General features: G+C 39.3%; 1 protein-coding gene across 2 annotated transcripts in view; it reads right to left on the bottom strand.

Annotated features, from left to right (window-relative positions):
* Positions 1 to 803: 803 nt before the first annotated feature.
* LOC121528646 (metabotropic glutamate receptor 4-like) overlaps positions 804 to 22,683 on the bottom strand; it is a 380,875-nt gene continuing 358,995 nt past the window's right edge. For both annotated transcript variants that reach the window (XM_041816187.1, XM_041816180.1), the window contains exons 10-11: positions 9,909 to 10,155; positions 804 to 2,434 (exon numbers count right to left, since the gene is read on the bottom strand). In XM_041816187.1, the coding sequence (XP_041672121.1) occupies positions 2,385 to 2,434; positions 9,909 to 10,155 (297 nt within the window). In that variant the 3' untranslated portion in view covers positions 804 to 2,384. The remainder of the gene's footprint in view (positions 2,435 to 9,908; positions 10,156 to 22,683) is intronic.

Here is a 22,683-nt window from a genome sequence, read left to right on the forward strand (position 1 = left end):
ACACATGATTTATGTGCTCGTATTGTACAAGTGAAGTCTGGATGGACTGAGACAAATTTAAGTGGAGTTTCCTTTGAAAAGTCTCACAAAGGGAAGTTTTAGTCAGTTCAGTTATCTCATTTGAACAAATAGTTACAACAAGGCAACACCAAAACACAACTAGCAACTACATAGCTAATATTCCATAATGGGTGGAGGCTGCAGGTAGGCATGTCTCCTGCTTGTGTATGTCCTTTATTTTAAACAGGGAGGGAGACATTTAAAAGACATGCCTGCTGTTTTTAATGTGATTTTCTCAGACGGTTTCTGAAGGAAAAAATGCCCCAAAGTTTCCACTCTTTTCTCACATACAAGTATGAGAAGCTGTACAATCAAACGTGCCAGATATCCATCTGACCAGTCAGGAGCAGCTGGTCGGGCCGTGGTCAGGTCGTAGTCAGTCATTGCGTTCCCCTATACACTGCACAACAAATGATGCATGATCACACTGAAAGTTGGCGAGACTTCTAAGTGAGTCGTGCGGCCCAAATTTGTGTTTGGATTGGATGCACTTCCCCAGCTTAATGCATTAGTTTCTATCATGCTAATGCAGATATAAACCTGTGAAAGGAACTGGTGAATCTTCCTGAATCACACAAACCTGAAATGGTTGTTGAAGTTTGAAAACATTTTTAATAGAAATAAAATTTTGTATAAAAAAAAATAAACATGCTTCACACACTTCATTAGTTTTCATGAGGTTTTACAAATACATAGTCAGATAGCCAGGCACTGTATCTTTTTGTACATTTTCCCCAGTTTTAGGATATGTCAGGACATAAAGCAGACATCATCAATCTATTTAATAACATACATTAACTTGCCATTTAATTTGGTCAGCACTCACATTTTATTCTGCAACACAAATGGTGTTGAAAGAAATACAGAGGGAGGCATGAAAAGCAGCATTGAATTCACAACACAAATGACCCCACGATGTTTCCCCAGGACATTAGAGGGCTTTTATACCGCACCAAGCCAAGTATTAATCCGTTCAGCCAGCTCAGGGTGATTGATAGAGATATTGTATACTTTTGCAATTAAATTTTCATTTGTTGAAAAGCCTTACAAGTCCCTGACACCTCCTCCTGATCATGAGAGTGCCCGAGAAGGACATGTGTAGTAATGAATTTTCTCAGTAGCTGGGCCATTAAGGATATCACCGTAAGGGCATATTGCAGAGTCCCCTCAAGGGCATACTTCATCTTAATTCCCCTCCTAATGGATCTGTACAGCTAAGCTTTTACCCTCACACTCTGTGTGACCGAGAGAATAGCTGGTGGCAGTGATGGGAGGGTCATCCTGGATGACAGCTTACAGAGAGATCTCCTGGCTAAAATACGGTGTCTTTCAACCAGGAGCCACCGTTTCAAAGCACATACAGGTACGCGGAGGGCAGTGGCAGCCTTAGGCTAGCTGGTAATACAAATCATGGCCTCACTTAAGCACAGATAAATAATCACTCACTAGACCTTCACCATTGGAGAACAGTTTTTTAACGCACAACAGGCTCAGGCCCAAACAATTGTTAACAACGCTGCAACAGAGTTTAAACGCATTCCAAAGATATTGTTTTTCTTTTTCTTATTTTTTTTAACAACACAACACAGGATGTTGAAACTGGCATGCTCAAAATCGTCAGAGTCCTTCTTGTAGTCATTCTTGTCCAAACCTGGAGTAGGGAAAAAAATACACGGAGTCTGATATGGATCTGTTGTTTGTTGAGATGATAATCGTTTTCAGTCATATGACTCATGAGAGCGGAGCACATTTAGAAATAAAAACAAACAACCCCCTCTTAGAAATCCATGGACCATGTTTTCATGCCTTTTTGGTGTTGATTAATCCCTTGTGAAGCCTTGAGGGGTTTTGAGATTAATTATAGTTTGCAGAACTGGCAGACAACACTGAGAACACCTGAACACATTCTGTATTTGAGTTCACTTTCAGTCAGAACTGCTCAGCATGACAGAAGAGTCTTCAAGAGAGGGCATAGCTGAAATGTAAACACTCAAAAGGAAAGCTCCATCCTTCAATCTCCAGGCCTCTGCCATGCAAGTATTTTTCATTTTTCTTTTTTTGTTTGTGTTTTCTTGTGAGGCAGACAAAAGATGGAGTGTTACAATTGTACTTTGATTTGTTCTGGTCCCTCTGTTTGGTCCATCTCTGTGGTCTCTCCTCCATCGCCATGTTACGTCTTTGGGCAATGCTTCTGCAATCTTCACACCAACAATGACACATCCATTTTATTTTATTTTTTTTTGTATGCCAGCCATGTGATATTCCACTGCATGTTTTTCACAGTCAGGCTGAAAATCCTGAACACTTGTAGGAGCCTTTGTCCTTTAGATTGCATGGTTGCTGTAGCTGATGTAGGTTTGCTTTGTGGAGAAACCTGGAAGAGAAGAATGGGAGAGGAAGAAGAGGGTCAAATAGAGTCAAGGCAACATATAACCCATGAAGGGAGAAAAACAACATCATTTGGGATTTTGCTGTTTGAGCCAGTGATGTTCTTAGGCGAATATTTTCAAATTTACTCTGTGGCCTTGCAAGCATGCAAGCAGCAGACATCACAATGCATTGGACACTTGCTGTCCACACTGCATCTGATAAAACATCAATTCACTAGCCTATGACTCAGGCTCCTCTTATAAACAGTGTGACAGCAGCACTTCTATCTTAAATGTAAAAAATGGAAGTGTGGTACTTAAGAGCATAATATTTGGAACATGAATGTGGATATTATCAATGCAAAACTATCTTTATTTTGTAAAACAAGCTAAAAAAAAGCTTTGTTAAGAAAGAAATGAGAACAAATAAAATCAAGGAAGAAATCTTATCTGACACTAGTAATGAAAATGCTGTCTGTTTTTAGTGATGTGGGTCATTTGGCTCAGCTCACCAAGAAGAGACAGATTTTTCTGCTCTGCTCTTTATTACGGTACCACTTAAGCCACTTAATAATAATACTGGCGTTGAGACCAGCCCACTGGGTCCTGGGCACCCAGTATGCAGTGAGCTGGAAAGTGCCCGTAAAAAAGTTCCCGTATCAGGCAGCTGATCCTTCCCATCCCCGCTCTCCTGAGCACTTCAGCATTAGACATACAGCCTTGCCAACGACACCCAAAAATGTGGCAAATAGAAGTTTTCACAGAGGAGTCCAGCCGGCACCTCTGGACATCAGTCAGCGTCCAGGCCTCACAAGAATATAGTAGGACCGGATGTTCCAAGGACTGAAAGACTTGAACAGCAAACCCGTTCTCATGCGCCAGTCAAAGGGCCAATTCCATTTCTACCCTTTAACCCTTCCCCTTGAAACAGAGTGGTAAGGGGTAGGGTTGAAAATCTTCCCTTAAGAAACTTGACTGCTGTTCATCATCACACATTTGCGATAAACAGCTGTGTCATCAGAGTTGACAATAAAGCTTCGACCATCTTGTTCATACAATGCATCTCTGTGTTGATCTTCTCCATTATACAGTAAATAACCCTCGTTTACATGTGTACACACTAAATATACAATAAACTCCAATCCCTAATAGCTAAAGAATGAATATATGGGAAAACACAGTTGTTGTGTTTTCTATAATCATTATGCTGCAAATATTTTTACATTTACACACCTCCTTTGTAGTCTGTTGTGCTATTTCCCAATTGAGCGCAATGCATGGTTGGAAATTCATCATACTCCTTGGTTTCAAGTGTAGTTCTGGAAAATCTTTGTTTAAAGGGCTATGTAGCCCTTAGGCCAGCCACACACTACAGGATTTTAAGCCTGATTTGAGGCAAGATTTGCCTCCCCCGATAATTGTGGGGGCGCATCCAGAGTCGAGCATTGTCGCAAATGACAGTTTGTCTGAATAATCCTTGTGTGTGGTGTCAGCATGATTATTTTATTGCTCCAAAGTGAGTCGTAGCCTCCCAGACCCTCAATTGTACATATCAAACCCATTTGATATCTAAGATCATACTAATACTTTTCCTTGTTTTATGATTTTTGCTGCACCTGTAACGCATGCCAGGGCAGCCTGTTGTGGAGGGCAAGGACAGCAAGGAGTATTGACAGATATCTGTTTGTTTTTTTAAGTCATGTGATCACGTGAGGTTTTGGCAGGTTGTGCAGGTGTGTGGTCTCCAGTGATCTGACAGTCTGGCTGAGCTGTCTAGTGTGTGCGTTCACATTTTAAAATTTGTTTTAGATTTTAAAGTTGTGTAGTGTGAGGCCGGCCTTAGCCCTTGCTCTCAATTCAAAAGAGAACTGGGATACACCTTCACCTGATGTGAATGAATTGATGGATAATGATGCCAAAATAGCTGAACTGCTCTACAACTTCCATGCTCTCACCATTCACAGATACAGGTTTTATGGCAGCATGCAAGGCGTCCCCAAAGGCTTGGATCTTTGTTTTAAGCCCAGGAGACATGCATTCCCAGCACAAAGCCTCCTCACTTAGCAAGCTTTTAGAATACTATGATAAAAATTTGTGTATTCAATCTGATGTTGTTGCTGATGCTTGCTTACATTGTGTGTAGTTAGGACACAAGGTAAGTTGACTGGCGTACAGCAAGGAAACACTCAGGAAACAGTCAAAAATGAGAAATACATAGTTATTTAAGCATAAGTGGAATGAAACGATGTAAATTTTGTCTGAAAAATGTGGTTAACATTGGCAGTGCTAGCACTGCTGGCCTTCAGTCCTCATTATTTCCATTTTCTAAATCAAAATTGTGCTAAACTGCGCCATTCCCTTTAAGATGCTTTGAGTACTTTCAGTTTTTGTGGTTAACATTTTGGTTACAAAGCTTCATGGCAGCAATCCTGTAGGCATAACTCAGAGCTACAGTGGCTACTAGTGGCAGGCAGAACCAGCTTTATTGACCAAGTATGCTCAAGCAAAGAATAATGGTCCTTGTTAGCTTTGCTCCCAATGTACAGGAATTAAACATTAGGAAAAAAATAAAAATGAAAAAGAATTGTACAGAATTAAAATAAAATCTCTTATTAGATATTTAATTAGTAGATAGAAGTCCATGTGCAGCTTTTCTAATGTTTAGACAGAGCAGTTGATTGAGATTGGGGACCTGAAATGGTTAAAAATGTTAAGAATTAGGTTAAACACCTTGTTATGTGTTCCTGTCTACAGAGGGACCAGGTGATGAATTGTTTAATTGCATGCGTCCCTAGTTTGACCTTTAAAAAAATTAAAGAAATGTCAAACAAAAGCTGATTTTTTTATTTAGTTGCTGATATTTCTGGAAATGTCAATAATTGGCAATTATCCTTAAACTATCTGGTTGTATTTTTTTCCCTAAATCCATGCATTATCCTGAATTCATGTATCACCTACAGCAGATGGATGGTTCTGTAAAGCCTCCCACCCAACCCCCTCTCCCTACACCTCTTTTTTTCTTCAGCTATCAGGCTTCAACTTTCCAGTTGTCTCTGCAGACCGTGTTAGCTGATTCGCTGAGGTGGAGCAGATAAATCCTGACATATCACCACCAGATCTCTGCAGTTGTGGGAGCTGGCCCAGACAAGAATTTTTCAATTTCATCAAGCCACACATCCACATGGGCGATGACAATGACAAATGGTGCTTATTCAAATAGCCATGCACTGTACAGCCCCTGTAAACGGTAACCCCCATCACGATAAATTGCTGCTGGCTATCAATTCTGCGTCTTTGCCTTCCTGCCACTTATTGTAACAAAAAGCCCCATTAACCCTCCACGGAAACTTAAAATGAGATAGGAATAAATGTTGCCTTGAGTTTACATGGCGCTGTTCTGATGTGCCATTGTTCCTGCACAGCATTGTCACACAGTTTATATTGATTTCAGCTCTCTGTGTTAACAGTCACACAATGTCAGCGCTTTTATCCGTCTAAGAAAGGAACCATTTCTCACCAGAGGAGGTATGAAAAGTAAGGGGTAAACACAGCTTTAAAATGTGTCACAATAGACTCCATTTCTTGTTAGTGCTGGGTAGACAGAGGGAATGTATCTCTGCTGACAGACGTGACCGATTAAAACCTCTCCCCGCCCGAGGCGAGCTGAGGAAGAGCATTTTGGGCGTCACATGAGTAATTTCTGCTGACTCAATTGCTGAAGTCATTATTTACTTCACTTGTATAAATCCAAAGTGTGTCACTGATATAGTAGAGTCAAGCATTTTTATAGGAGGAGGCAATCGCTGAGCGATCAAGCTGTTTCAGAAAAGGCTGTCAGATACTTCTTGATTATTTACAGTGCATTAACACTCTGTCTACAAACAACCTCTGTCATTGATCACTGGATTTTTATTTCATCTTTATAGCCGTGTGCCAATGACAATGAAAAAAGACTACCATGTTTCCACAGAGCAGATGTTTAGGTTTTCATCTCAGGCGTTTTCTCACAAACCTAAAAGTAAACAAACTGAACAACAGTAAAAGATCCAAACTCTAACATTTAAGAAGATTAAGTTAGCTGAGATTTAAGTCTTATTAAAAACTCAAACAAGAGGATTTATTTCGTTAAATTGGTTTAAATCATTTATCAGAACTCTGATTGGTGTTGTCATTAAGTAATTAATGACTCAAGCCACAATAAAAAACAGGCATTTAACTCACAGTCCAATTTAATTCTTCTTTCAACATTTGTTGTTCTGTAAAGCCTTTTATTTTGAAGTTATTTGGTCTTCCAGCAATGCTTCAAAATTGGAGCATATATATTTTTAATTAGAACTTTTGGAAATCCAGCTTGAAGAAGTAAAAGTGCACAAATGTTATCAAAAGTGGAAAGTCTCATTAAGCATCCAGAAATAGCTGAGTGAAAATAAACAGTCTTACTTTTGGAGAACTTTGTTCAGAAAGTTTATTTTACTGTTTGTACAATTTCCTCACACTGTCTGATTGTCTCACATTTTGATTTGGTATATTCCTGCCCATGCTCAACAGAAATTTATTGTGACATCAGTGTAGAGCAGCACTGACCAGAGCTGTATGTTTGAGTATTTTGAGTCAGAGTAATTAAACATTTACTATGAGCGCTTCTTGGATGAGTTACAGAGCTACTTTGCTTTCCCTTTTATACTTAGCCATCAGCAAACATATGCAATAGCTGTACTCCAAACTGCCTGCTTTCTAAGTGGTACCTACTCATTAGGCTAAAATGTAGAATGCAAACTAATGCCAATCTTTGGCAATGACAATTTGACTCATGTATGAATGATGCCCATATTAAATTTACCTGGGCTTGCCTTGCCTGTAAGATCCAAGAAGGAGACTTCAAATCATCAAATTAGAAGACCATTTTTATACCACTTACTGAACGGAACACAAAGAAAATGTCGTCAAAGGAATCAACATTTCTGAAGTTTACAGTGATAAAATTGTACGACTGCAATTCCCATAAGTATGGGAGCTGTGTAAAATGTAAGTATAAACAGAATGCAGTGATTTGCAAATCTTTAAAACCCATTTTCAATTCAAAATCAAGAAAACGAACAACACATCAGATGTCAGATGTTTCACCATTTCCCGAAAAATTTTAGTTCATTTTGAATTTGATCCTGGCAACTCATCTAAAAAAAAAAGTAGCGATGGAATTTTTTTCCCATTCTTCTGATGTAGGATTCTAGCTGTTCAACAGTCTCAGGTCTTCATTGTCAGATTTGTTTTTGTTTTATGAAGCATCACGTGTTTTCTATTGGTGGAAGGTCTGGACTGCAGGCCAGGTCAGCACCCAGACTCTACTTGGTCATCTGGATAGTAGCAGTAGTAGAGTGTTGCTCTAAAATAACAATATACTTTTCAGCATTGATAATGCTTTTCCAGATGTGTAAGCTGCCCAGGCCATAGGCACTAATGCAACCCCAGATCATCAGAGATACAGACTTTTGGACTGTGCCGGGATAACAAGCTGGATGGTGCCTTACCAATTCAGCCAAGACACGGTGTCTATGGTTTCCAAAAAGAATTTCAAATTTTGATTCATCTGACCAAAGAACAGTTTTCCATTTTGCCTTTTTTCATTTAAATGAGCTTTGGCCAAGTGAAGACAATGGCATGTCTAGATCGTGTTCACATATGGCTTTGTCTTTGAATGATAGAGCTTTAACTCTCATTTGTGGTCAGCATGGTGAACTGTGTTGACAGAAAATGATTTCTGGAAGTAATTTCATGCCTGTTTTTAATGTGGAGCTGCGGGAGGGGCCGAAGATCACAAGCATTCATAATTAACCTTCCACCTTGATTCTTGAGCACAGAGATTTCTACAGGTTCTCTGAATCTTTGACAATAATGTGCTGTAGACGGAGGGATATTCCAAATCTTTGCAATTTTACATCCTGTAAGTGACTCCGAAGTAAAGTTAACGTTAAATTATGCACTTTTATTTTGAATGTGTTAGCACTTCCTGTGAAACCAGAAGTTTATTGTGAAAGGACATGTATGGATGTCACAAACAGGAATTGATGGTAAACACATGAAATGGCACAGAAAGTGAACAAGGAAAGGGAGAGAAAAGGTGCTAAGAGATTAATGCAAAATAAAGGCTTTAGCTACAGTAAAAAGTGGGAACAAGGTATGTTTATTGCACCTATACATGTATAAATGAAATATAAATGTTGTTTAGTAACTTTCTGTGCATGTACAGACATATGTTAATCTAGTTTTCGTTGCATTTATAAGACTAGGCTAATATATTTTGTTTTGTCTCTTGTTGTTTATTTCTATCCAGCTCTTACAATGGTTTAGCTGGCTAATGTCACTAAGGAAAACAGAATTAAAAGTCACTAAATCATCAGTCCTGGCCTACTCATTTCAACCCGACGCTACACAAATGCTCCTTTTATACCAAGTCATGTTGCCAATTAACCTCATCAGTTGCAATATGCTCCTCCAGCTGTTCTTCATCAGTACCACTTACTTTTCCAGCCTTTTGTTGCCCTGTCCCTACTTCTCTGAGATATGTTGCTGCAATGAAATTGAAAAAAAGCTAGTACTTTCATGAAATGGTAAAATGTCTCCATTTCAACATCTGATATGTTGTTTCTGTTCTATTGTGCATAAAATGGGTTTGAGACATTTGCAAATCATTGCACTGTAGATACTGTTTGCTGTTAGACAGCAGCATAAATCCTGTGTTGACAGCTTTGATCCAATCCCTTTCAGGACTCCACCATCACTAATAAAGCACAGTGTTAATTGAAGCAGGCCATGGGCTCCTCTATGTCTTTGCTAACGGCTGATCATCACCTGATAGACAGCAGATTCATGTCTTAGATTGCAATTGTCTAATCATACCCATGCTGCCTTGTTTAAGCTGCTCTAGTCTGCCTACACTTCACTGCTCCCTCTGCAAGCTGCTTTTTGAAACCCTCCTCCGCCTCCGCCCCAGCTCCTCCATTATGCTGTTCTGACTTAATCAATGTCATGAGTTTGTCATTGATGCCTGCTCAGTTTTATTTTCCCTGCATCTCTCCCTGCCTCAGGCTTTTCTTGTACGCATAGGCAGCGTGGATGATGTGCTGTTCCTGCTTAATTCTTTCCAAGTATTCACATGGAAGGGCAGGGAGATCTCAGAGCAGAGCCAAATATAAGTAAGTGCAAATAAAGTAAAGAGATTCTAACTGAATTAAACTGAGCATCCTGTAATTCTCCCTCCTGACTTGCAAACAATATCCAAAAAAACAATCGCTCATGTACTGAATTCAGTGGCATGTTAAATAACATGTTAGACATCTGTTGATAAGTAATTATTTATACCACCTCTTCTTTTCCATCAGCTTGTTTGACTCACGTTCACTGAAGGACAGCACATGCTTTAGATAGAAAATACAGTAGATTCTTAGTGAATGCTTTCCTCATTAGCATTTGTGAGCTTACTCTGTGTTTCCAGGCTTTCACAAAGCTCGGTCTTGGCTTCTCCATTGGGTCTGAGTCCGGCCTTGGGGTTGAACTTATTGGACATGGTGGCGGCGGTTACCACGGCCTTGAGGCTTCGTGTACGCTTGGGCACATTCTGCTCGGGATGGAAGAGAACCACATAGACCTTCGGCATGTAGAGCAGCCCCAGGGACACAGAGGCGCTCAGACTCACAGAGATGGTCAGAGTGGTTGTTTGGATGTACATCTGTATAAAAAAAAACAGAACAAACAGTTACTTCTTGGCACTGGATTATGCAGTTTTTTTTCTATATGAGTAGTGGCCTGTATAGTACAAGTGACATCTGCTGTGTATCTTTCTGATTAGAGTATCCAATGACCCGTTTGTTGGCCAAGCTGTTGTTTAAGCCTTTTCTTCTGTGTCCAATGAAAGCTTCATAACTGTTTAATGCAAGAGATGTCGTAAAACTTGTTTTAATTCAGCGTCTCATCTGCTTCTACAGAGCCTGTGCCAACCCAGCCAAGGCCACCTTGTTTGTTTAATTTTCTGCCATACTAATTTTAATATGGTCATCACGTCAACCTGAACGCTGCATTGATAACACCAGCCGATTGGATGCTTTCCTGACTCATAACAAGCACGCCTGTAAAAAAAGAAACAAGCTCGTGAAAATGTTCCACACGGTCAAATCCTCTGAATCATGGGGGAGGGCGACTCCGAGTATCATTCTCACTCATTCCATTTTAATTGTTTCCAAAGCTGCAGTGAATTAATGAGTTGTCTTCAGGGAAGCATTAAAGGAGAAGGAAAGCTTGTGTAATTTCTGTACGTCGTACTATGTCGTGACTGCTTGACTGGCCATGTGAGAGGAATTAACTTGTAAGTTGTGTTGCAGACGTTACAGTTTAATGATACTGCAGACTTTAATGTATCAAAACATTATGATACGACAGCAGGTGGTCCCTTTTTAAGATGTGTAGACTGACTAATGAGGGGAGGTAACTTTCAAAAGATGTTGAACATTCAAAATCAAAAAAGATCCCAGGCCATTTATCTTCTTCAACCACAGTTATTTAGTGATTTTCACCAGCAGCTGGCTCATTATGGTATATTATAATATCAGACAACACTCTTCAGAGTATTCAGGTTAGAGGGGGTGCAGTTCAGACAAGTCTTTAGAGTTGATGGTTGCATGTTGATGGTTGCACTGGTTGCATGTCCAGCTACAAATCCTGGCTCTGGTGCATGTTATCCCCCTCTTTCTCCCCAATATTTCTGGTCTCTTTGTATCTATCCTATCTTGTAATAGTAATAATTAAAATTGAAATAGAAAAGACAAACATGAAACGATTAAAAAAAAAAAAAACAAGTATTGCCATTGACCATCCCGTGGTTCAGACTTGGAGATATCAGGAAATTCTACCAGCTCTCTTGGAGTAACAAAGTTTTGGCTTAGGTATGTCTCAACTGAGCATTTAAAAATGCTTTTAGAACATCAAGGACAGGGCTGGCAGATGGGAGGAATACAACATACACACTCAGTCATTCTTGCTGTCCCCATCAGCCAGTCATGGAGTTGATGCTGCTTTCACAAAATTGGTTATTAGTCATAATGTCATAAGCATTCACTATGTACCACTGTTTCACACTCAGGTACACTCACCTTGAGACACTTGAGTGTGAAACAGCGAAACAGTGGTACATAGCCCTGAAGAACATTGGGTCCCAACCTGGGGTCGGGGTTTGTCTACTCTGAAGTTGTCAAAATTAGATGTTAGCATATAAACTGTAATCATAACAGAACAGTAATTCAATAGTTTAAACAAAGGTCTTTTGCTAAGAAAAATGTGTGTGGACCTATTTTCTTTGGGTTTTATCAAGAAACAATTAAGATAAAAGAGGATTTTTGACAGCAATGCATCACTTTTTTTTTTGTTCCTGTGGGGCCCAGGGGCCTCAGCTTTTCTCTGATAAAAATGGCGAGGGGGTCTCAAGGGAAAAAAGGTTGTGAACTGCTCCTCTAGAAGACACAATTATGTGTGATATCAAACTTTAAGAAAACTGCTTATATGAACTGAAGAAAATAACTGTAGAAAACTTGAGTCCCTCTGCAATACTGTTGTTATCATGGAAATATTTACTGACCCTTTCTTACTTTGGGTGTCAGCTGCCTCTGCTGAGGTTAATAAGCTTTTTTTTGTTTGATTACAGGGGATTTGGATTCAGAAATTTACTTCTGAAATCAGTCATGCCTAAAAAGTTGCCAATGACTGTTGAGCTCTGTGGCGATGAAACATAAACACATAGAGCACACTTTTTGTTATGTTACAGCCTCACTCCAAAATTGATGAAATTAATTTTTTACCTCCAAGTCTACACACAATACCCCATAATGGCAAAGTCCAAAAAGTTTTTTGATGCAAATTTATTAAAAATAAAAACAAAACAAAAAATCACACATGCTTAAGTATTAACAGCCATTGCCATGACACTCAAAATTGAGCTCAGGTGCATCCTGTTCCCACTGATCATTCAGATGTTTCTACAACTTGAATGGAGTCTACCTGTGGTAAATCTAGTTGATTGGACATGACATCTATGTAATGTCCCATAGTTGACAGTGCATGCCAGAGCACAAACCAAGCCATGAAGTCCATTCACCGTATGCTGATGTCACTGCTGTCTCTGCGTCTGTGTGTGAGTTCACAGGTCATCATGGGGATGGGGTAAAGAGTGTCAATCACTCTAAAATAGAAGCATGGTATGTTATTGTAGCAGTCTTTTGCTCATAAAAGACAAATTACAAACAAAAAACTATGGACTGGATAATGGAATAAAACTATGAATATATCAAGAGGAGAACAATATGGACTGTCTGGCTCTCCTTAAGACAGAACTTAAGATATGCATTTGATAATTTTATTGAAATAAAATAAAATGCACACATTAGTTCGCCACAGAGAGAAAAATTGGTAGGCATCAGGATTCACGTTGTAAACACCAGGTCAGGGTGTCAAACTGGACAACAATGTAAGAAAATTCTGACATTCTTGTTGAATTGTAGTTTAAGGGAAATTGGGATATGTCATTAATTATGTCACACTGTAAGAATGTTTGTCGTTCCTGATGTGCAAAAGGTTTGATGATGACATGTGCAGTTGGGCCAAAATGTAGCTGAATTCATAAAGTCTGAGCTGGCCTTTAGGCCAAACTCTAGTCCAGCGATAGCTGGGAATGGCTAGTGATGCTGCCCCGTCTGCTTGCTCTCATTGGTTGTTGTGGGTACTCCGTCAGAGAGGACTACGACCTAGAATTGTAACTATCAAATGTGTCTATTTACGATTCGGGGTCCGGGAGGATACGACACGATTTGGCGCAGTAAAGCAATCATGTTGACACCACACACATGCAGATTATTTAGACAAATAATTGTTTACGATAGGCGCCACTCAGGATACACTCCAACAATCGTTGAGTGAGGCAAATCTTGCCTCAAATTGGGCTTAAAATCATGTAGTGTGTGGCCGGCCTTAGTCAGAAAACAGCACCCTGGACATGTTACATTATATGTTATAACATTAATATCATGAAATATTCTTTGAAACAATCCCATTTATGCACAGTGAAGGATTAAAAGACTATAAAATGAGACAAAAGTATACAAAACAGCACTGCTGAGAAAGTCCTGTTGAGAAAGCAGGTCAAGCAAGTGGTGCAGCATTATTGGAGCACATAAGACTTATCCCTTTTAATTTCATATTTTATAAAGACCTATTTTTCGGGCTTTTTAGTGCCTTTGATGATAGAGGAGGACAGTGGATAGAATCGGAAACAGGAACAAGTAAGTTGGGGAGGGACATGCGGGAAAAGGCCACAGGCCAGATTCGAACCCAGGCCACCCTAGTACCTTAAACCACTGCTTAGCCTTTTTTTTAAAGCATCATCTCCACAAGTTGTCTAACAACAGAGTTCAACATCATATTATAATTTCTATGCTTTATCTGGCTGGAATATAAGTCAAATGTAATGCTCTCTGACTTGGCTGTTGGCCAACCGCTCCTTCCAGGTCTTGTTGGCTCATCACTGAATACTGAATGACTGGAAACATGTTTATACGACAAATAATTTCCAACACCAAACAAACACTCTAGGCCCCACAACAAGCTTTAGATGTGAGATTCAGCTCCTTACTCCTTTATAGGATTGACTGGTGTACAAAAGAGTGCTTTAGTCTGACCTTCTTAAAATGCCAATCTCTGAGGCTTAGGCTTGATTGTAATATTTCTTATCTACTGTTCAGAGTGTGGTTGAGGTCAGAGACAATGCTATTAGCTAGGCTGAACAAGATTTTATCATTAGGCTGATTCATACAGTCTTTGGAGTGATTGGCCTACTATCTCTATGTAGATTTGTATTTGCTGGATTTAAAGTGCACGTATATGATGCTGTGTTACAGTGCTGTAGGTCACTGTGACCCACAGAGGTAAAAAATAAAACAAGTATTCGTCTTCTCACCTCAAAAGATGGGGGTCGACAGGGGAAAAACATTTTTTTTTTTGTTTTCTTGCAGATGCATTCAGTAAGAAAGTTATATCAGCCTATTTTACTGCAGCATTGTTAGAGGCAGCGGCTTCCACTCCCTGTCATGTACCCTGTAACAAGCCCATGTTTGATATGAGGATTTAAGGGGGCTACAGCACCATTTTGTGGGTTCGGATACAGTATATTTACTCTGACGTGGGCGGGAGCTGGCAGTCAGTATCATCGTCATCGCAGGGGGAGAAAATCTCACATGAAAACATGAAAGGCTGTTATTATCAGGCAGCCCAATGATTTTCCAAGTATGGAAATGTGGAGACAGTGTAGGTTGTCTCTCCTGCTTGCTGAATCCCTCACATGTCAAATGCATTTAAAACAACTGCTACCCCTGTTTCAAATTTGATCAGCAAGAAACAAACTCAAACAAGCTCTGAAACCTGATGTTGCAGCATCTGGCTTGCTAAGAGAAAGAGCATCAACTATTCACACATTCTCCTCTCACACTGCCTCAGGCAAGGGCTCTTTGTGTTTGTTTTTCAGTTATAAAAGCATTTAATAACATTTTTTCACTTCCTGTCTTTGAAAGGCAGTTTCAGAAACATAATCATAAGGTTACTTGTATTTTATTGCTTCTGTAACTGCTGTGTACAAGAGTGATCTAAATCTAAGCAATAGTGTGATGTAATAAAGTGGTTTTGTTCTAGGACTGCCATGAGAGTAGATTTACACCTACAATTAAGCCTCTGTTGACTGAAGAAGTCCAATATATGATTCAGACAAGTACCAGCAGATCAGGATCAAACGTTTTCTGGGGCCATGGAGTGAGACTCAACTGAAAAATGCTCACGTACACATGCTCTGCAGCTTAAACTATTAATAATTTATAGTTTCTACTTTTAGAGGAGTATCTCTTCCTATTGACTGAGCGAGCTTTCATCAGCACCTGAGTGACCCCCACTACGTCCCTGCTGGTTTCTCATCAAAGCACAGCAACATTTAGCTCTGCAGATGTGACCTCTGCCTGAATCTCGTGTTCGTTTTTATTATTTGTGACTCTCCGTGGTGCTTCCCCCTCCAGACTGGATGCATCTCGTCTTCATCAGTCAGTCAGTCAGTTGGGGTACCATGTGGGACCGCTGGCCGGAGAGAACAATGAAAGAATGGAGGCTGTATGAGAGAGGGACAGCTGCAGTGGTCTCCTCGCAGCTGCAGGGAGCGTTAACCAGTGAACTGCTCTGGGCTCGGTTCACTGCTGCCTCAGGGACAGACCGCTGAACCCAAGCTGTTACTCACATGAACAGACAAAAAAAATAAATGCTCTGAGCTTTTATAACAAGAATAGCTCTCTTCAAAGCAACCCTTGAGGTCACTAAGTATATGCTGTGGAGATAGTGAGAGAGTAATGAAAAAAGTGCTGGAGTTAATTAACCATAATTTGAAATAGTGCCTGGGGACAGGACTGAAATTAGCTTAAAAGAAAAAAAAAAAGAAAATTCAATATGTACATGGTAATATGACCAAATGTCCCAAAACTAGTTCATCAAGTTAATTTCCATCAAACACTAAAAGAAGAATCTGAATTTACAGTTAAATAAATCTGATGAAAGGCAGCTACTTAATGTCATCTGAGTGGGCTAATAAGGACCTAGCTTGTTAGAATTTACCTTAAATCCAGTATTTAATGCTTTAAAGAATAAACTGGCATTTTATTTACTGAAATTGATTTGTTATTTTTTACATACTTTTTTTTACATGCTAATCCTTCAATATAAAGTTTCAAGAGTTATGACTTGTAGGATTGGTACTTTTGAGATAAAAATTACTGCAATAAGAACATCCTGTTTCCACAGCGCAGATGAATTATGTGGTTTAAATGAACAGAAATCATACTCAGGACACATTTATGTTAACCACAGTTCTTACAAAATTACATTTTGACCATTGCGCTCATTACAACAGCAGACCCTCTTGTGCTTTTACTGTGACTATTTAGTCTGGAAAGTTGCTAGAGAGTGTTATAGACTCTGACTGTCACACCAAGTTCAATTTAATTTTACCGCAAAGAAAAGCCACAAAAATAATATGAAATTTAATCAAAGATGGGACTAATGAAAAATAATGGAATTTATTTGTGGTTATGCCTGGTCTTACTTACCGTTTTTTATAAATTTGGTGATCCAATTTCTAAGTCAGCATTACCATGATAATGGTTATTGAGCTCATTCCATTTCTGCCTCATCATGCTTGAAGGTTTTTTTTTTTTTTGTAAAGGCAAAGGTAGTCTTTAGCCCTACATTTGACAATCCTGATATCTGACTTATAGAGAAAACTGTCACTGTGGTCTAAATCAGTGATTCCCAACCATTTTTCCTGAATGAAAAATAAATCTACACATTTAGCTTACCAAAATACCTTTCTTTTTATAAAGTTATAATCTTTTATCATGATTTTAGTTAATATGTGTAAATCTAATTTTGACAACTTCTGACACCACATGAATAGCTGCAGCCATGTGCCAAAGCTAATGTAGATCCTAATAAACAAAAAGCAGACAAAGCCTTATGCCTCCCAGGACATCCCTAGTTGTTAACCAGAGGTCTAAATAAAAAATCTGTGCTGTAATGAGGTCAAAATATAACATGGATCAAGCATCAGATGAGCTTTCTGACCCTGTATAAACCAGCTCTACACAGCCTTTCTGACAATTTTTGGCTTTGGTGTCTGTCCCTTTAAATTCAAATGAGCTCCCTCTCACCCTGCCCCTCTTTTTCCCTGCCAACATGACTACAGCTATGGGCTTCCATGGTAGTGATGCCAGGTGGTGGGCAGATATAATTATAGTAACTCACTATAATGTCACAAAAAGAGCAGAATCAGAACAGACTGTCTGATTTCATAACCTTGCAAAGCAGTTGGTTACGCCTGTTTCTTTGTTTTTCACAGGCCAATCCATCTTGCAAAGCTCCCATCTGAACCGTTTGGGCCCGGTTAGACAGTGACAGGACCAATCAGCGACGAGGGGCAGTACTTTCAGGCACAGCAGAGTCGTGACGTAAACAAGCAGCAGAAAGAGCTGGTGCAGTTATGGAGGAAGAGATAAGCGTGGATGCTGCTGAAGCGCCAGTTTTATCAGAACTTGACAACATTTCTTTGTTAAGAGAAGAACAAAGAACAGCAGTGAGTTGTTTTCTTTTCCAAAACAACAAAAGTCGAGTACTTACATGTCTATAGTCGCCACGTTTTGCGTTATTCCTCAGTAGCTGCGCACTTGCAGCACAATGGCAGCTACGTCACGTGTTTTGTTGCTCTTATTGGCCCGTAGAGATGTGACAGACAGAACGTTCATCCAATCACACTCCTAGTTTTTTTCCAAATCCTCTGCCTTTTCTCAAACATTTCCTATTGAAGCTTTCCCAGATGGATGTGTGAAACAAATCCATCTGGCATGTCAGGTTACTGATTTCATGTATTCAGACAACAAGTAAAGGACTGGGCTGGCTTACTTCACATTTTGTGGATTAGTAGATCAAAATATATTACTTTTTTAACTGGCACATGTCACTCTTGCAATGTTTTGGTAAAAATAACTCAGACTATATTTTAACTGACTTTGTCTGAAGTCATTATACTTGTTTGATTATTGTTTTCATTATTGGCAACCTTTTTCCTTGGGAGCCACATGTAGCCCTCCACATCACTCAAAGTGGCCCCCAAGTCAATTTCAAATACCAATTTAATATAAACTTTTGAAAGAATATAACAAAATCTGCCATGAAAACATGAAAATGGAAACATGTCTCTTATAGTATTTGATAACTGGTATATATTTAGTTCCTTGAAAGAAATGTGTATATAATTGGCTGTAATTTTACTGTCAAACATTTTGAAACGCATCATTAAATGCACTTGTAAGTATATCATAATAAGGAACTACCATGTTCACTGCATTAAAAAGGCAGCTCGAAATAGATTTAATCATATGTTTATCTCATTAAATTTACTAATTCTATTAGCACTTGAGGTTCAAAAACATAAATGTCGTAATAAATGACCAAAAAATTAATCATATTCCTACTTTCATTAAATTATTGCAGTTGCAATGGTTACATTTAAGGGTAATTTTTTTTTTTAAGTAATGAATTAATAATTTTTATGACTAGAGCTAGGGTTGGTCTGAAATGATTTTTTTTTATTTAAAAAAATTAAATTTTTAATATTTTTATATCTAAATGTATGATATGAACCATGCTGTTACCAAGGGGTTTAAGAGTCACATTTTATTTACTTTTGGCACTGCATGAAAAAAAAAATGCATGGAATTACCCCAAAGAAAACCTGGCAGTTAAAGGGTTAATTATCTTAAAAGGGTGATTTTTTAATTTTCATTGTTAGAGAAGGTGTTGGTTTAAAAAAAAAAAATTTAAAAAGGCTAAAAATGTTTTAATGTATAATATTCTTATAGCCTTAGGTCTGAAGGGTCAATGCCAAAGACCAATTTTGCTCTGTGGCACTGACAATTTAATTATTGTGGTTTCTAGGTGACCAAAGTCGCCCCTCCCTGTTATGAATAGTTGGACACTGCATAGTTAAACTCCACCTCTTAGTTTTTAATTGTAAAACCTTCATTATTCCAGTGCAAACCAAATGACTGAGGTCATCTCTATTCTGATGCAACATAAGATATATTTGAAGTCCTAACTTGCATCATCTCTGACCTCTGCAAGGTGAAGCCCTGTAATGAAGGAAAAACATGGGTTGCCTTGAGGAGGTCTATAGAATTTATAATAAACAGCTTATGTACCTGACGAAGCTTATAAATATAAAAATATGGTCCACTCAGATGCTGTTACTGGTGGAATCCAAAGCAGCACTGCCTGATGGAGCTTCAGGGCCGTTGCTTACAAATGGAGTCCTGTATTCAGTGTCAGAGCCACTCCAGTTCTCAATCCATTAATTTGTTTCCTCCTGATTGCAGTTCACCTGAGCATGCACACACCGCAGCTCATAAAAGCAAGTTGGTGTTTATCTCAGACAACTATCTACACATTGCTATTAGCACAGCTTGCCCGGGGCGAAACCTAACGTAGAAGAGTGTGTATGGCAGCATTAATGACCAAACAAGATGCATGGAAAACAATCCATCATCACGTATATGATGAGGAGTTAAAAAAATAACCCACATCACTGCCTACAGAGTGCAGAGAGAGCAACTGTGATAACGTCAGATTAATTTGAAGGTTGATAAATGTAAACAGATTCTATTTTCAAAGAGGGACTCTAGAGAGCTTCTGCTCCGGGATGCAAACAATCAAATTCATTTAAACTGCATAATTCCCTCTCTGCATTAAACTGCTGCGTTATTCCTCAGCATGCTATGAAAACATTCAACAGAGGGGCTTGCTGCATGAGAATTCCCTATAATTGCACTCTAATTAAGCTAATAAACAAATAGAAGCCCTAGGGGACAGAATAATATAGCTACATGGGAGAATGTCGTTTATAAAGATCACAATCTTTGGCCTTGATTAGCTGCACGGCCTGTTCAACCGTTATTGGAGAAACCCAGGGGTCAACAGCAAAGACCCAGATGACGATAGTGCTGTAGGCCTAATGAGTGCAACATCTGAAGTCCAAGATGGTCCTCTGCTCTCTCTGCTCTGTAGCATCCATCTTCATTATGTATTATCGGGCCTGCGGGACACTGTTGTGAATTATTCTGTTTATCTTTGCACCGAGAGGAGACAAAGAGAGTAATAGGAAGGACCGGGGGGTGTTAACAGGTAGCAAGGAAAAACACCAAGCAGACACAATCATGAGCACACTCCTGTCTGACATCTGCTCTCGTTGAACCCACTGCAACTCCCACTCCTTGTCTGACTAGTGCACTAGCAGCAGTTTTTTTGCAGTGGAGTTGACAGTGCCAGCGGTGTGATGGAGACTTCATGGAGAAATAAACAACACCACTCAATTCATCAGCTCATTCATGCTCTGTAATGGCAGGACCCTCTTTGTGTGGGCAGATTGAATTTGAACTGAGCCTATTGTGCTGAAGCCTCATTCCCATGCAAGCCATTGTCCAACATTTCCCCTCCTGCCTCTTTCTTTGAGACAGCCGCTGATTTAGACCGCTCCTCCAGGTAACCAGGTGTCACTTCTGTTCCCGAAGCTAGCATAAAGCTCGACGACCACGCCGCATAGATGGAACAGATGTCCCCGTTTGAATGATAGAGGAAGCCTCCCATAGCATCCGTTACATTTATCCCGGCACCAGATGACAAATAAATGACTGTGTGCTTGTACTGGTGAGGCAGGGGCCCCACTGTAAACTGGTGATGAGAGCATAGGCAGCGAGATAAGGTAAATCAAGACTCGGAGGAAGTGAAGCATTTAATTGTTCTGAAAGACATGTCAACGTGGGCTGTGAGGCTTTGTGCAGCCTGTCATTTACAGTACGATGATTATGAGGTGTGTTTGCTTTGACATGTTAATTCCTTAAATAAGAACACTGTTTATGTAACAGCTCAGAGAACCTGTCACCGGGTTTGTTCCTCTACATGAGGAGTAACACAGCAGTAAAACACCCAAACAACAATGTACGGATCATATCTGATGCCACAGAGTCAAGTCTATATCTTTAAAGTCTTTTAAAAAGGATACCTAAGAGGCTTTGATTTAATGCATTTTTCTAAAGTATGCCAATTAAATCTCTCTTGTTTTGGTTTATTTTGCTAATTGTTTAACCAAATCCCTCCTTTGCCAACTGCTGAAAGCCCTCACATTAGCTGTATTTTTTAGTTTAAGAAACTTTGTTTGAGAGACAAAAGACAAAAAGAAGTTGCCTGTATCAACTGTGAGTCACTGCTGCTTTAGAGGACAAAGTGGTTGTTGTTTCCCCAAGTCTCTAACTGCATCTAAAGCTGAACAAAGAAAGAAAAGTTGGATGGAGGCAGGCAATAAAGCTTCAAACAATTTTAAATCCCCCCCCCCCCCCCAAAAAAAAACAAAAAACAAAAAACAAAAAAACAAAAAAAAATCCAGTTTTGGGAAAAAACAGTTTTTCAAAAAGGTTGCTTTTTAGATTTCTGTAAGGTTTAGTTCCAAAATGACACATATCAGTGTGTACGTCAAGACTGTAAAAATTTCACTGTGGTTCAGCAGAAAGAAGACATGGTACATAGGCTTTCATCATCAAGGATTACAATCTTGACTGCTAGGTTGGACTGCAACCTATAGGTTACGACTCATGTACAAAAGGAGTTCACACAGTGTGTTACCTCCAGCTTGGCCTTGCCTGGACAGAGGCACGACTCACTGGATTCAAGAGTTAAATGAATACTCTTGTTGATAAATTCCCTGTGGCAGCCTGTGTAGTGCACATTTTGAACATGGAAAGTCTACAAAGCTTGAAATGCCCATATAGATGCCTGTAAATCATTTTAAGTGGTATAAAACGTCTTTTTATAAAACACAAGAGCATTGCCATTCAGTGTTTATGTTTTTGTTGCAACTGAAACACTAAATGGGCTAATGCTCACGCTAATGTGACCCTGTTTACAGGTGGATTTCAATCAAATGAGATGTTGAAAACAGGAAGAGTATTTGTGAATGCCTCTTTATGTAGTCTGTTGAGCATCTTTTGACATTTTGATAAAACACAAAACAAGCTTGGATTCACATGGGCATCATGGTTCAAGTATGCCCTTAAGATCCCTGCCTGTATACAGAGAAATCGTTCATCTTTGAAGGCACTCTGGAGGTCAGTTACTTGACATTTGTGTTAAGTAGTCTGATTCTTTTTTGTTACATTCTCTTATTTTTATTGCTGCCGAATGCACTCATAGTGCAATCGACTAAAATGCAAAGTAGCCTAATGTAAATACTGGCACTCCTGCCATCCACTGTAGTCGAAGTAGTGATGTGTCTGCAAAATGTCTGTAACTGTGCAAGTGACATATTAAGTTAAAATGCTGACACCTGTTGTCATTAATGTATATGCATCCACATTGCATACAACCTGACAGTAATGAAAATTCAGCTCAAAACATGCCGGGATGCATAGCATTGTGGAGCAGGCTGGTACCACTTTTTAGCAGCTTTTCTCCATTAGTAGGACACAAGCCTGCATGTAAAGAAAAAGGGCAACACCACTCCTTGGCTGTAGGTCGGTTAGTTCTGTCAGGACTTTGTCAAAAAATGCATGATTTGCAGTAAAACATTTTTCTCTTTAGTAGCAGT

Source organism: Cheilinus undulatus, linkage group 3 (assembly GCF_018320785.1).
Source record: "Cheilinus undulatus linkage group 3, ASM1832078v1, whole genome shotgun sequence".
Classification (NCBI taxonomy): domain Eukaryota; kingdom Metazoa; phylum Chordata; class Actinopteri; order Labriformes; family Labridae; genus Cheilinus; species Cheilinus undulatus.